Here is a 16,756-nt window from a genome sequence, read left to right on the forward strand (position 1 = left end):
ACACAGCATTTCTCTGAAAAGTTACTAGTTACTTTATATATTATGATTTCAGATCAAAAAAACGTTTGATGGGCTTACAGTGTGTACACCTTTATGGTGCTCTAAATACAAAGCTCAGTTAGTTCCTGAGAAAACACCTAATGAATGTTTTCTGTTAAATAAAACCACCAATATTCAGTCTCGATGAATCATTAAATCAGATCATTAGAGGCAATGAGTCTAAATCAGTGAGACAACTCCACACTTGAGTCATTTATTTCTGTTCAGACAGTGACATCAGAGCAGATGGATCTGATGTAAACGTTTGGCACTTGAACCCCCAAAGGACAAGCTGTGCTGTGATCTCACATGCGTCCTACTCGCATGAAGAGTTTTGTTTCAAAATGAGATATCCACCGTTTGAAAAAGTGACAAAGAGAAAATGTAGGTCAAAATAAGTGATAGCAAATAATTCGGACACATTACAAGATTTGTCAAAGAATTTTGATCTATTTCTGATGACGGTTGAAGAAAAACAACATTTGTTCCACATAGTTTTTCCCTTAAAAATGGATGAACACTGGATTGTGAAAGAGCTCTTAAAGCAAGATTTTCAAACAACTTTACCATTGAAAAGACACCAAAACAACATACACGTAAATCATCTGTTAATAAAATAAATAGTAACATGTGTAGGCAATAGAAGCTTTTAGGTAGTACATAATAAGCACTAATTACATCTACTGCATGATTAGAGCAGCTACTTCATAAATTCATATAAGGATCATGATGAGTCAACCCTGTGGTTATACTGTACATGTTCGTTTACAGTGGCATTACAGAATACTTACAGCAACATTAATTAAAACAAAATTTAGCAACAAAACTAATACATTGCTAGTTTTAAAATCACCTTACATACATGAACATACAGCATTATTAAAATGTAGATTGTTTTTAAGTAATACATCATCAAGTAGCTCACATCATCATGTAACATAATAAGAGTCTTCAAATGAAAAGTGGCTTCAGAAAGATTTAAGGCCCATTTACTTGTTGCACACTTTATTGTGTTAAAGATTTAATTTAAAACGGAGTAAATTGACTTTTTGGCGATGAATTCTACACACAATTATCCATAATGACAAAGAGGTTGTAGTTTTAGATTTTTATTAGTTTGATACTTTCCAAAGCCACTGTGTGAGCCTCTTTAAACACACTTTCCTCTGACTCTAACTGTAGACGCACACAGAACTGCAATTAACAATCTCCGGATAATAAGATGAAGAATTGACAAAAAATGTAAACGGTCAATTATAGCTCCTTGTCTTAATGTTTAAAGAGTGAGCACATTCACTGATGATTTCGTACATTCCGCCTCTGAAACTAAATGAATAGACGGGGAGATAACGAGACGAGGTGATGAGGAGAAACTCATTAAAAACTTGTTATCTTCACTTCTCACTCTGAGCTCTCTCACCTCGCTTCTCTTCTCTCACCTCCAACTTTCTCAGACAAGTATGCAAATCATACAGTGTATGCATACACACACAAACACACACACACACACACACACAGACACACACACACATGAACGCAAATATGCATACAAATGCGTTCAAATGTAGGCCTATGTGAGCACCCGCAGTGTACAGTATTTACAAACACACTGAATGCAGATGGCGGAGATTACTCATGCCTCAGTAACACTGTAAAAGTCAGGCACATTCTCCAACACTTTAATAACATTAATGCCTCTAACCACAACTCTCTCTCTCTCTCTCTCTCTCTGTCTCTCTGTCTCTCTCTCTCTCTCACACACACACACACACACACACACACACACACACACACACACACACACACACACACACACACACACACACACATACAGTTGGGTATTCTTCTTAAATACATGTGGTTTACATAGTTGATTTAAATGTCTTTAAGGATTTGGAGCACCAGTATAAACAAGTGATTCGATGGACTGTACGAGGGAAGAAAGACACAATAATCTACCCCATCATCATTTCCACCTTTAACACCTGCGTTTCTGTCAGCCCCTTCATTCCTCTCCCTCCAGTCCTCCTGGCAGAAGCTCGCTGCCTTGTTTGGCCACCTCTGCCTCCTTCAGAGCACTGATGACTGGTAACCATGGCGATGGCAGCTCCGGCCCAGTCCTCTTGACCTGGTTAAGGTGGCTGAGGGCGGCGTACAGCCCAGTGTTGGCCCCGTTGCGGACGCCCGGAACCCCCTGCTGTTGCTGCTCTGTGTAGTACATCTCCAGAGCTGCCGGGGTGCAGTGCTTCTGCTGTTACAACAGGAAGACAAACATATCTTAGTTTGTTTCAATCTAGGTGACATTACTGTAATAACGTAAGTCTCTTCCAGCAGGTCAACATAGAACTTGTCCATGAAATTAATTTACTGTATGCTTATTTGTATTAATAATGATTAACAAACTCATCTAGGACAACTTTTATAAGTACACATACATATATATCAATATGTAAATGATGCACATGAACACGTTTTTGGGATTTGTTCATTCATCAAGGTCTCTGTCTATAGTCATGTTAGAATGTGTTCTGGTGTATCTCTGAACTGTGAAAACTTAATATAATTGTTATGGTAGAAACAAAAATAACCCATAACCATTGCCTAATCCTAGTGCCTTCCAGGCAGCGCTGCCTGGAAGGAGACGTTGGGGGCTTAAAACACTGATAAACGTTCAGAGGTGACACTAAATCCAAGTACTTTCAGGTGCTGCTAACAGTGTTGACCATTGTGGTTGGTCAAGTATATGTGTCATTATATTACAACAAAGACTATTACAACAAGAACATTACAGTAACTACCATGTACTGCCACATCGCAAAGACACTTTAACAGACACAATGACATCCAAGCCCCGTTAAGCATCAAGGCAGAAGAGCCAGCAAAAATTAAAAGATTAGATAAAATATCTATGTCCACCCACTAGCTTTTTTTCTGGGGCTGCCAACAATACCTCAGCAGATGAAATTAGCTAACTGTGGACCTTGAGTTAAGATCGTTCTGTCTAAATACCTTTTTATAAAGCCAAGAAATTAACTTTCAAGCTCAGAATAAATCAGAACACAATGCAGGGTTTCGAAAGCTTATGGAGGCATCACAGTGCAAGGAAACATTTAGAAAACCTTTATCAGTAAAAAAAAAACATTTATCAAAAACTGTTGATTAAAAAGTGTAAGAAACAAGTGACAACAAATGTTAGCATCACAGTACGAAGTGAGTTTTTCTTCACTAATACACACCGCAAATGTTTCTAGAAATCAGACCAGGGGAGTTTAAATACCTCCTGTAAACGTGTTTCTTCTTTCTCCCAATGCACAGACGTTAAAGATTTACAGTAGTAATACACCACGGTTGCAAAGTCCATTTAGAAAAAGCCTTCACTTAAGGAAAAAGCATCCAGTGCAACATCTTTAAACTCACATTTGCTTGTTTTTGAGGAGGGTGAGTGTGTACAAGACAATGTGGGCAAATGAAATCAAAGAAACAGAGCGTCCATCCTGGTAATGTTATGTTTTGGAAAGAGCCCACTGAGTTGTGTTGACCTCACGAGTGTTTCCCTCCATCCTCACTTCTTTTTTTATGTCTCCAACAACGCTTTAGCAGGAAAAAATGCTGAAAGCAACTGTAACCGGCATAAACTTCAAAAGCCTTGCCGGAAGGTCCCCCCCCCCCCCCCTTCGCTTTCCCTCCTCACTGTTAAGCCTTTAATCACAGTTCAGTCACGCTCAGCTCTAATTAAAGACCCCTCTGATTCACAGGCGGGCGTCCCAATCTCTGCCTGAGCAGAAAGCTGGGTCTGTAGCTCCCTCTCCCTCCTTCTCCCTCTGTCTCTCCCACTCTCTCATTTTCTTCTGCAAACTAAGCGCAGGCTCACTACACGATGCCTCCAAGTTGTCATTGGAAGATAATGAGTTTGAGTTTCCAGCTCCAGTTTTCAGAGAATCCTCCCCAAGTGATTGATGTGAGGGTGTGTCGAGAAACAAAGCACCAGTTGCATTGTAGACTGTGTAAGTACCCTCTGAGTGGGTGTCGCACAGACTACTTTAACCTGGATAATGAAATGAGAAGGTTGAGGTTGAGTCTACTACATGAGCTGATTCTGGTGGTCTCTGCTTTATTGATGGAAGATGATGGCCATTTAGATTTCTTTCTCTCCCTAAATCATGTAGATCCACAGTGTGTGTGTGTGTGTGTGTGTGTGTGTGTGTGTGTGTGTGTGTGTGTGTGTGTGTGTGTGTGTGTGTGTGTGTGTGTGTGATAAAAGAATTCCCACGGTTGAAAGTGAAGGCGCTACCTTCACACACAAGTGCACTGCATGTGTGTTTATGCACACTCATTTTCTGCAAGAATAGCATTTTAATGGCTTGGACTGTGTATGTGAGCTCATCTATGTGTGTGTGGGTTTGTGTGTACGTGTGTGTTTATGCTGCGCACCTTAAGGATGAAACCCTCTGGGCAGGTAAGTTGGTCATACCACATGGCTTTGTACATCAACAGGAGGAGCAGGCTGGTCAGGAAGGCCAATGTAATGAGGATCAGACCTGTGATCTGAGCAACAACACACACACACACACACACACACACACACACACACACACACACACACACACACACACACACACACACATATATATACACCACTTCAGCAACAAGTATCATCAATACTGAAAGAGTAAAGCTGGTAATATATTTTTGTTCCAGCTTCCCAACCCTGTCTGTGGCACTCAGCCCCAATCCCATTGGTTTCTACTGAAGACAGGTAAACAAACTAACTTAAAAATTTCACTTTAAAAAAGGCAAAATATTTTCATAAAAAAGCTGGGCACTGTAGTATTTAGCAATTGTTAATCAAACAGGAAAATGCAGTGTATCTGTTGGAGACTATGTTAATTAATGGATTAATACACATTTGGTGCGCTAGTGATTATTCATGGACGTGGGACAGTGCATGTAGGATTGACTCCAGTGTGTGAGTGTCAATGGTAATACAGAACATATCAGTCAGTGCAATTGTTTGGCTCATTGTTGTGTTTTTAAGTCCAACTGAAATTAAATTGCATGTATTTGTCTGCTACAGCATACATATTGATATCTGCTCTATAAATTAGTTCTTCTGTGTTCTCCTTTGGGAAAAAAAATCTGTCTAGATGGAGACCTTATTTCCATACTGCAAATTAAATTTTGCATAAAGCAGTAATGTCAGCGTTCTATCATAGACAGGGCAGATGGTCCCACTGAGCCACAGACTCTTAACAACAACCCACGTTAGCTTTTCTGCTAAAGACTCCTTATATAATCTACAAACATGAACACAGGTCTTTTTTCTGCACCTTTGCTTGTTGAACAAGCCACCAAACAAACATTCAGTGGGGACAGTGCACTGCTAAGTGTCAGTTTGCAGGTTAGATAGTTAATCAGCTGCAGCACATTAAACAGCATGTAAACATTCCTGCAAATGTCACTTCGATCAAGTCAGATGCTGGTGTGTTCCTTACTCTTCAATACCACTAACAACACACCGTCTGCCCATGACATGTAGGCTATGGTTTTACATTGTTTACTTTTCCTCCCGGCATTCTGGCAGCCTGCCAGGCAGCTGCTGTCAATCTAACACAGATGCGCCCTTCCAGTCAGCTGAGATGAAAAGCGTATTTCTGATATTTCCCCAAATACCTTTTATCTTCCTTTTATTAACACAAAACTATAAACAATGCATTAAAATAACATGTTGACAGTATTTTAGACTGCAAAAAGGGATGACAAAATGTGATTTCAGTTGGACTTTAAAGCAAAACCAAAGCACTTTTCCTCTTCGGTTCCCCTACAGGTTGGAAGCGGAATTGTCCATTACCGTTCTCATTTGAACTACAGATCTGCCACCTGATCTGGAAAACTTGCATAGTGCGGTTTTAGCATATACAGGGCCGCAAAGCGAATGCAGAAGTGCCGTTCACCCTGTTACGAGTTGATGAACCACTGAAACGATTTTGGAAACATTATTTTAAGGTACAACATAATCTTTGGCGTTGCTTTAACCTTTTCTGGACAACAATGGAGCTCTATGGCAAAGAGGAATGAATTATATCAGGCTTTGGACACACAGTTAATACTTAAGTGTGATCCATCTATTGTTGGTTTTGGTCTTTTCATGAGATTTGTTGATAATAAGAAAAACTTAAAATATCGCCAGACTTATGTTTTAATCAGAACATAATTCCCCAGACACCAGAAGGTTGCTGTACCTTGGCTTTCTCTGAAACATCACTGTAGAAGTTGATATTCAGCTTCTTGATATTGGGCACATACAGCTTGTTCTTCTTCTTCTGCGGCAGCTGATATTGTGTTGATGTCTTTACAATGACCTGCAACAGAAACAATGCACTGTTATTGTGACATTTCTGGATATAAACTGAGAACTACTAATTAGCTGTTATTTGTTTTACATTATGGTGGATGGATGATGATGTGCCCAGTGTTCAGCGCAGGTTCAGTGATCCTGTGTCCACTGAAAATACTCTTTTGCATGTCTAAAAATACACAAGCATCATTTGCGAAAACAGCCAGTTCTAATCAATGCCTTAAAAACACTTTGGGAGCTACAAAGTGTTTTTCATGTTAATGTTTCAGCAACATCTAGTTAGCCTGTGGAACATCCTGTGCTGCTGAGTGCATCATCCAACCAAAATTTGAGTGTGAGGGCTTTCATCTTCCATTATGCATTCAAAGAGATGCTTGCATTGCGTGGGCTAATGCCAAGGTTTTAACCTGGGACGGTAGGTAACAGAAGGTAAATACAGCAGTCTCAGAGTTGGGACTCATGCTTGGAAGGTATGCCCTTATGAATTTTAATAGTGTTTGTCCAGATGTGTTCAGCAGCAACTAATCTGTTGGCTATTTCTGTGATGCTGTAATGCTGGTTTGTTGTGGTCGGCATGCAACTTAGAAACACAGTATTTTAGAGAAAACAAATATAAGTAGGCAGGTACATAAACAGACTTACAAAAACTGACCTAATAAGCCGCACTCACCTTGTCTGCAAATGGCTGCTGGAGCTGGTTGACCTCCAGGGGTGTGATGAGGGGGATGTTATCAAAGCCGTCGTCCGCAGACGGCTGCTTCTCCAGCTTATCAGACAGATTGCTGCCTAGCTTCACCATAGCTGCTCGGCTGTCTAAAGAAAATGCCTGGATAGATCTGGAGAGCAGGGACAGGCAGTTCAGGTCAGACTGACTCAGACTGTGTTCTTTTAACCAAATGTGACAGCGCTGCTTGTAGCTCAAATCCTGGATACTGCCAGGACACAAAAGAAATTGGAGAAGATGACAGCATGATGAGGAAAAACAGGATGGTACAAGAGTAATATAGACCACACAAAAAGGATAATAGAATAAAAAAGTATTTCTGATACTGCAAGAAAGTAGTACGTAGATGCAATGTCAGCCTGTTAGTCCACTACTTTGGTCCAGACTGAAATATCTCACCAACTATAGGATGGATAGCTATGAAATCTCGTACAGAAATGCATGACTCCCTTTGGATGAGCTGTATTGACTTTGGTGATCATCAGGTCAAAATTTGTATTTGTCCAATATTTTGATTTATGATTAAGTAGCCAACTGCAGAACTCATGGCGTTCTCATCAGCCAAAGTTGCACCTAATGTTATTTAGAAAATATTAGCATACTAACACATTAAACTAACATGGTGAACATGGTAAACATTATACCTGCTATAAACATCAGCAGGTTAGCATTGTCATTGTGAGTATGTTAGCATGCCTATGTTAGCATTTAGCTCAAAGCACCACCGTGAAACCACAACATGTGTTTTTTACACTTCAATTATTTGTATTAGAGGTGCTGGTAGATGGATTTTGTTACATTTGGACAGAGCTAGGCTAGCTGTTTCCCCCTGTTTCCAGTCTTTATGCTAAGCTAAACCAACCGGCTGCTTGCAGTAGTTTCATACAGAATGGCTACCTACAGATATGAGAATGATATAAATCTTCTCATCTAACTCTCAGCAAGAAAGCAAATAAACATAGAACCCCACAATATCAGAGTATTCCTTTAATAATTGAATAATTCTCAGCAAGAAAGCAAATAAACATAGAACCCCACAATATCAGAGTATTCCTTTAATAATTGAATAATTCTGAGAGGTAAGTGGAATTATAATTATGTGGCTTCTAGTGGGGGCGCCATCTTAAATGTCTTTAGATTTCTATGTTTGCAACCATCCTAATACAGTAGGAATACTTTCCTCCTGGTTATCTAATCCAGTAAACATTGTTTCATAAGTGTGAGTGTATGATTCATTCCATATATATCTCAGCCTCAGCTATTCCTCCAAACTCTTATCTTTATTGTTTAGAACCGACGTGTAAATCTAATGCGCCACCAACACAGTGCTGAATGCCCTTCCGCTCTGATTCTATTTTCTCTCCTCGATCAAATGATCATCTGAATGTGGAAGGAAGAGGTGAGGCGCTACTTATCTCATTCACACAGTGCAACACAACACCTTCCCTCAGCCAAGGACCCCACGGGCCATACTGACGCCACTGACTCACAATGATGATACACTCACCAGGAGGCAAAGTTTTTTTTATGATGCAGGAGACATCTCTTATGCACACAAAATGTGTTTTTGATAAAGGAAATATACAGGATCATTAACTAAGGCTGCCGACACATCTACTGTGAATAAATGCTGCTAAAGAAAGAATATTTCATGTTTTTATTTATATTAAGTGGAAACCTTAAACCCAATTTAATTGTGGACTTGGATTACAGCAGACCAGGTCTACAGAGAATAATGGTGCAAAGTGATTGCCTCTAAATTGTGTAAAAGATGAAGACGTATCTTCTGATGCAGAATCTGTTCGTGTTTTTTTTCAAGCAGTTAAATAGCAGCTTTTGTCAAGTGACAAAAAAAGAAGGCTCTTAAGTAAGTATATTATTCAAGAAATACAGTAGGCTACATAGTACTTGGTGTCCTTTGTGAGTGGGTGGCTAAAGTGGTCGTGCTGACCACAATTTTTCTTCCCCACTGTTGGAGGGAAATGTGAGTACTTGATGAATCATTCTGAATCTGTGATTAACAAATGAGCCGGGTGTTGCTGTCAAACACTCAGTGTTCCCATACTGACAGGAAATGAGAGCTGCAAATGACATATTTTAAATGCACATTAATTAATTACGCACTATGCATATTATTAGCAGAATGATGGCATGAATATGCAGATTAATCCATCGCCACTATATGACATATATCAACTAACAGGACAGGGAAGACGCAGCTTTCTGAAGGTGAAGACGGGCTGTGTTAGGAATAGGTAAGAGTGGGTTCTTTATGCCTGTGCCTCTCAAGTTCTTCAGGGTTCACTGGTCATGCATATCTGAACTTGCTGCACTGAAGACTGCTGCGACAAGATATATACAGGATGCGTAACAAGTAATCAGAGTGCAGAGATGTAACACAGCACAAGAAATAGATAGAAGGCTGATAAAAAAAAAAACAATTCTCTATGTAATTTCTATCTTAAAAAAAGATCTGAATTAAAAAGCATATTATTCCAGCCGATGAAGCCTGTTTTTCCATCTTAAATGTCACACTGTACATTTTTCTATATGACAAAGCTTGTGTTTAATGAGTTGCGTACTTAGTCTAACATGTGTAGCCTAAAGCCAAAAGGACGATCATTAGATGCGTAGTTAATTGTAGCCGTTTATGTAACGTGGAGGTAGCCTAGCGCAAATTACAACGCAATTCAGCCTGCCAGAGAGACATACAGCCTCATAACAACCGAATAAAGATGTAATGCTTCTCCATTCATTCACTAAAGCAGATGAAAAAAACATGCATCACCTGCAGTTAAATCACTAAATCACGTCATGTGAAGAAAGGTCTCTCCGCAGCGGTAGGCTACAGGCTCTTTACCCGCAAACACGTGTGTGAAATACACAAATAAACGGCATGCGCACTCAAAAACATGAATGTAGAAAAGGGGGATATAAACTTACTGTGGTGTTCGGTGCTCTGTCGTCTGTGGATGGGATCGGACACCACTGATGCTGACGGGGGACTCGGTGTGAACGCCGGTTGCCGTGGTGATTTGTGATTCACGGCAGGACTGCGCATGTAATTCAGCCCTGGAGCTGCTCGTCCTCCGGAGGAAACTGGCAGCTCAGTGTGCAACCCAGTATCAACTCACAGGGATTGTGGCTGATCAGGAAATTGCGTTTTGCCTGTGGGAAATAATCACATCTAGGTTTATCCGAGTGTTTGTCACCAATGCGGTAAGACAGGGCCTTAAGGTCTAGTTTGTCTCTGAGTGGAAACACAAAGATTGTGACTTTAGCCTATAATAAACCACATAGTAATTTGATTGCGACAACGAATACTCGCGCAGTTCGATGTGTTCACATGGAAACAGGGCTTATAGGATCAATAAAGTGCGAGCCAATGACGCTATTATAACGTAGGCCAACAATACAACATGTAGGCCTACGAGTAGCCTTTAACCTATAGCCAAGTAGCCTAGTCTAAGCCATATCTTATTGTGCAAATGTAATGTTGGTCTATGGTCAACCCAAACTAAAATACAGGGACAACTTATTCTGTATTTAGAATTAGTTTGGGATATTTGGTAGCCTATAGGCCAACTTTTTTGTTAATTAGCCTATGTTAGCCTACTTTTTGTAATTTCAAACCGAGGTCATCATTTGAAGCCTTTAGATTTCTCAATATTTCCTTTAAATTTGTCTCTAAGTTAAATAAAACATGTATCCACACTAAAGGCAGCGTTATGGGGCTCTGCTCACCTCAGTCAGGTCAGTGGTGGTCACTGGTGAAAAGTAAAGTAAGTTGCCTACATTTAATCAAGTGCTTGACTTGAGGTATTTCTATTTTACTTTCCAGTGTTTCCATTTACTCTTTATCTACACTACATTTCAGAGGGAAATTGTGTGCTTTTGCCACAGCCTATTCGACAGCTTTAGTTAACACTTTAAGTCCCCTGTTTAGCATTTATAATTAGTAGGCTTTATAAACATTTAGGTCTATAAAACACTATAATGTAGTTGTAAGCAGATATAATATTTGATCTGTTTATTAGTATTGTCAATAATTAGAACTTCTCTTACAAAGACATATATATATATAATATATATATATATATAATATATATAATATTGTAATAAGTGTTTTAATTATTCATTATATTCATTTATACACCAGCTTTCAACATGTAAGCCTATATATATATAAATATATATATATACATATATATATATATATATATATATATTAGTGTATATACTACATTAGTATGATATAAACTATAATTACACATTGTTTAGGGTACAGTGTAAATAAAGAGTAGATTAAATTAATATTACACTTCTGCATACATATTCATGCGTCAGCAATAATATTCCAATAATATGATATAACTCTCTAAAAGGTCCATTCTGCATACACACTTTTACTTTTGATTCTTTAAGTACATTTAGCTGCTAATACTCCTTTAATTTTCCAAAGTAGCATCATGAATTGAGTATTTTCAGTTGTAATGACGTATTTTTTTACATTGAGGTATTGCTACTTTTACAATAGTTCTTCCACTGCTAGTTGCTCCAGTTGAGTAAAAAATTCAAATCCAATTTCAGTTGTGAATTGTTAATGGTGACACCTTTAGATGCAATTTAAATATTCTTGATGTCTTGGGTATTAATGTATACACATGTACCCATAATTCAGCTTGCCCTATTTGGTAGTTTCATAAAAGTTTGGGATCGTTACTACAATTTAAAATAAAGTTCTCCAGCTGCAAAACATGAGTTTGCAATGATGGACACAAGGCCAAAGACCAGCAGACCTGGTGTAACTCGGTGTCCTTTGACCTACTAACTGATATCCTGTGACCCGGATGACCTGAGGAATCTTCAAAGACATATTCAAGCATTTGTGTATTTTTGGATTACTGACTCTTGAGAGTTAGGTGGAGCAGCTTACTGAGGGGTTTTTGTTCCATGGTGATGCGGTTCACCTCTCTCAGTGAAGGAGAGAAGGAGGTGATGCATTTGCAGAGGTGTGTGTCAAAGAGAAGTGAAAGACATATTTTTGAGCATTTATTCATATATGTGTGTATGTGAGACAAGCCTGGGGGGGGGAGAGAGAGAGAGAGAGAGAGAGAGAGAGAGAGAGAGAGAGAGAGAGAGAGAGAGAGAGAGAGAGAAAGAAGAGAAGAGAGTGATGTGTGTGGAGAATGAGTGGGCAGAAGGAGCCAGGCTCGTCTGCAGATTTAGATCAACCTTTTCATGGAAAGAGGACCCATGCCGTTTTCCTCTTTGGCTGTGCCTGACTGTATGAATTCATTATGCCTTTAGGGGAGCACTCGTCCAAAAATCAGCCCTGAACCCCCCGTGCCCCCCTGCCAACCCATCAATTGGGCCTACATTTATTATTTTGACCTTTCCTTTGCGGGGGAGTGACATCAAAGTGGATCCTCGACTAGTTCCCCTGTAAGAAGACGGAGATGTCAACATCACAGTGTGAGAGGCAGACTGCTGGCCTGCACTGGTTTTGTTGTCAGTGAAGAAGAGAGACGGAGTCTGGGTCAACATAATTAAAATGAGAATCAATAAGGCCGCGGTGTATGGAAGGAAAACCGGGTGAAACCAGGCACGTTAATGTGTCGGCATGTTTGTTGTTTGTGTGTTAATGAACCTATGAGACATTCGGATGATTTGATAATTTCACAGAAAATGTGGTATTTGTTTTTTGTTGTTGTTTTTTTTACATTTAACATTCTGTTTGTATGATAATAATAACTATATTATTCTTGTTTATATTTTGAACTATAAAACTGACTAAACAACAGCTGAGTCATTTGTCATATTTTTGTTCCATACAAAGCATTAAAAAAAACAAATCGACCTACAATCTAAAACCAATCTGTTGCTGTTGAGTCAAACAATGCTATTAATGGTAATTTAAGGACTTTTTTTTAGTAACTTAGAGGTCCCAAACCTTTCTTGGATGTACTATAAGAGAAAAAAATATCTGCTCTCACTATTTAGCAGTAAATTGGTCCCAATTGGCAAAGTGAGTTTTGACATTTTTAGGTCATGGGAGAGATAAAAGAAAAGAGTTATTAGTAGCAAACCAAAAAAAGTAATAAAGAAAAAAGTTTCCACTCAATTTGAACTGGTGAAATCATTTAATTTAAATGGATTCCTTTAATCATGAGATAATATCGCAAACAGAAACAGATAGTTCTTTCTAAAAGTTCCTCCTGTCAGATTTGTAAACACAACGATGACTCCACAAGCTCCTACTTGAAGTACCAACACTTTAACTAACTGTGGATTTGAAGCGTTTGTGTTGTTTTATTTGAGACAGAATGCTGACGATGTGGTTAAAGGAAAAAGAAGACCAGACGTTGGTGTTCACCATAAACAATATAAGCACAGTGCTTCCTTGTGTCTCCAATGTTTTCTCACAGCCATTAACTTTCATTGATATAAAATGTATGAAGGTCATCATTTTCCATATAATCCAAAAGTGACAACCCTTTAATTTTTAACTTCAACTACCAATTTGGATATTAAACATTGTATAGATTTTGTATACAAATGATTACATATGTTCAGTAAGAACAGGCTAAATCATTGACTTATTGACTGTAATCTCAGTGCTATCAAAATGCCTAGTGCTCATGGCCTTCGAAGATAATGTAACTCTTAATCTAGAACAGGAAAAGCTTAGAGACGGTAAAGAATAAAAAACCCAAAACAACAATGATTTAGTTATATAGTTGTAGACCCCATCTGTACAGGCCAGTGAATTATACAGTAAATGAATGCAACCTAAGGTAGAAGGTCTCCAACCTTGATATACATAAGACACTGTATCTAAAAGCAGAGATCTTCAACAGGGGGGGGGTCCTCAGAGTTAGTGCATGGGGGCCGCCAAATTATTTGAAAAATACATTTTTTTGAAAGTTTCTTTTTTCATAAAAATAACATGTCTGAAAATATACATTAATATGAATCCAACATATCAATAGCAAAGATAAATTGTCCTATTTGTGAAAAAAACAAGTACATATTAAAGATAAGCCTACTATAGGTAAGGTAGCCACTATGGTAGCCATACAGTTAAGCTTAAAGATTCACTCTGCCTTCCACATGTATGTTTAACATTAAAACATTATGTATAAATAATGCCCATTTATTTTCATAAATTTGGCAATATGCAACTCAATTGTATACAATATATGCAGTAGAGTGTCCCTACTCGGTCTCTTTTCCAGATAAGGAGTCCCCGGCCTAAAAAAACGTTGAAGACCCCTGGCTTAAAGAGATCTGCAGCAGGACTGGCCCTGTAGCGGCCGCTCAGCACCTCCTCTGCCATCCGACCTTACATCATACTAGCACCAACTGTCTTCCCTCCTCAACAGAAAACTCATCTTCTAAACAACATCGCCCTCTTCCCGCTGAAGAATGTAACCTATCCATGCTTTCTAAAATAGATAGAGATAGAGATACTTTATTTATCCCGAAGGAAATTAAGGTGTCCAATAGCATATACACAACATACATACACATAAGCACACAGACATATGACATCCATGCACACATACTACAAAAATACAGAGAAATATATCAATAGTGTTCCCTTACAGTAAAGTTTGGTTGTAGCATGTTTAAAGGCGTGGTGTGGAAAAAATGTGGAAAGGTGCAATGGTAAAAGTAAAAGTATCTCATCTGTCTCTCTCCCAGTTAATTCTGTTTCTTTCTCACTCCTTGCTCTACAGTTATGGCCACACCAATATTAAAAGAAAACCAAGGTGGCTATTTCTATTTTGGCTAGGGCTTATTCTGTAGCACTCCAAATTGTAAATACCAGCAAAAACATAATTAAAATGCCTGGAATATAAGCTGGTAATAAGAAGAGTACAACACGTGTGAAGTAATGTATATTGTGTAGTCTATTACTACTGTGAGTTTCTAAACCTTCATTAAAATATTATTTATTATTGTCTTTTATTTGCTTAACCAAAACACTACAAAAAGAGTAATTGTGCTTTATCAGAGAATCCTAATTTGTTTGCATTAATCAATGTTTTCTGAGTATAAAATTTAAATCTTGTTTTTCGCACTTGAAAGACAATAACATATTTCCACTTTAATACTAATAGTTTCACTTGAGTTGCTCTCCACTTTCTGTCTACTGTACATTTTGTAATTCACCACATCATGTCAGCAGCTACAGTCACTGACCATATTGTTTTAATTGTATCCAGGACAGGCCACTCATTATATTGTTTCAGGCAGTCTGAGTGACATACAACGGGAACATGGGTAGGGAGGTTAAAAAAGCCTAAAAAAGTAGCCTATCCAAACATAAAACTGATCAAGTTAGTTAAGTATGAGATGACTGTAAAAATCCTATTCACATATTGTGTTCATATAACAGAAATGCCTTTTTGTCCTTTGTCAAAGCTATTGCAGTGTTTTAAATCAACATTGGCTTTACCAACAGAGCCATCTAGTGTCTGATTTGCCAAGTAACAACTCCAGAGGTGTTCATCATCAACAGATGGCAGCACCACATCAACAACGATGCGACATGGGACTGTATTTTCTTCATTAGATAATTGGACATTTTACAATTAGCAAATTATAGTCTGCTAAAGTGAAAATAAAACTATACATTAATAGTTTAATGAATGTTACAACAAAATATGTGCGTGCTGTAAAGGATTTTTAATACCAACAAATAAATCAGAATCAATGTGTCAGTTGTGAGTTAATGTTTTGTTAAAGATTTCATATTTCATATCAGGTGTTGTTAGGATCTCTTAAAAGTTGTGCTATGCAGTACACAAAGTAATGTGTAATGAATTATGTTCTATCAAAAGTTATTTTAATCTGAACTACAGAAGAGACAAGACAAGTTATATGTAAGTAATGATGACATTATAAAGGATGCAGGCTACATAAAGGAATTGACAAATCAGGAAAAATATTTAGGTAATAATGAACTACTCATTAATTTCAAATGAAGTCATTATGTACTCAAGGCTTATAAACACTCTTAATTATTAAGTGCTACCAAATAAATAGGGCTCTGCCAATAATCGCATAACACGAACAGATTTAAAAAAAAATGTACCAGACATGTTGAAAACTTCATTTCAGCAATTGCTCATTGGGTTGTCAGATGTGAAAAGACTGAAAGGGAATTAACAATGCTGATAAGAAAGCATTGTTAAAGGATAAATCCATTGGTTTTTATACCAAATCTTGTTAAGAGGTTTAACATAGTTGAGCACAACAAAATCTTACAAAAGCTTAAGTTTTGAGAATCCCCCTGATGCAGCTTCTCACTGGACTTTGAAATGCGGCAGGTTTTTGATCCTTAAGAAACCAGGAAATATCTTCTTTTTGAAAACACAAAACTCACAGTAAATTCAGACATCTTTAGATGGTCTACAAAAAGAAAGTCACAAACCAAGTTTCCAGCGTGAATGCAAACAAAAGAAAAGATCAATACAACTTGAGCAGAAGTGTAATCATGGCTGAATTTTGATCCCGTGAATTTGAAGTATTTGTACTGGAGTACTTTCAGTTATGGGACAGGTACACTCACTTACTTAGCTCTGGACATTTAAAAAGAATCAATTGTATAGTCAACAAAACCCACCTGC

The 16,756-nt window shown here is 38.1% G+C and overlaps 1 protein-coding gene across 1 annotated transcript; it reads right to left on the minus strand.

Moving 5' to 3' along the window:
• Window positions 1–264: 264 nt before the first annotated feature.
• Window positions 265–10,181, minus strand: caly (calcyon neuron-specific vesicular protein). The gene is made up of 5 exons (XM_078268625.1): window positions 10,062–10,181; window positions 7,065–7,230; window positions 6,279–6,398; window positions 4,471–4,584; window positions 265–2,290 (listed from the first exon to the last, which is right to left on the minus strand). Exons 2-5 carry the CDS (start codon window positions 7,191–7,193, stop codon window positions 2,045–2,047), a joined length of 609 nt encoding a protein of 202 aa, XP_078124751.1. The 5' UTR covers window positions 7,194–7,230; window positions 10,062–10,181; the 3' UTR covers window positions 265–2,044.
• Between the last annotated feature and the right edge of the window lie 6,575 nt (window positions 10,182–16,756).

This window comes from Sander vitreus, chromosome 2 (assembly GCF_031162955.1).
Source record: "Sander vitreus isolate 19-12246 chromosome 2, sanVit1, whole genome shotgun sequence".
Lineage (NCBI taxonomy): Eukaryota > Metazoa > Chordata > Actinopteri > Perciformes > Percidae > Sander > Sander vitreus.

Bases quoted from the DNA above. Each gene is read 5' to 3' on its own strand.
- caly (XM_078268625.1), bottom strand. From the start codon at position 7,193: ATGGTGAAGCTAGGCAGCAATCTGTCTGATAAGCTGGAGAAGCAGCCG. The intron at 6,399-7,064 runs GTGAGTGCGGCT...TTTCTGTTGCAG, and splicing joins AGCAGCCATTTGCAGACAAG to GTCATTGTAAAGACATCAAC. The intron at 2,291-4,470 runs GTGCGCAGCATA...CTGTTGTAACAG, and splicing joins CAGAGGGTTTCATCCTTAAG to CAGAAGCACTGCACCCCGGC.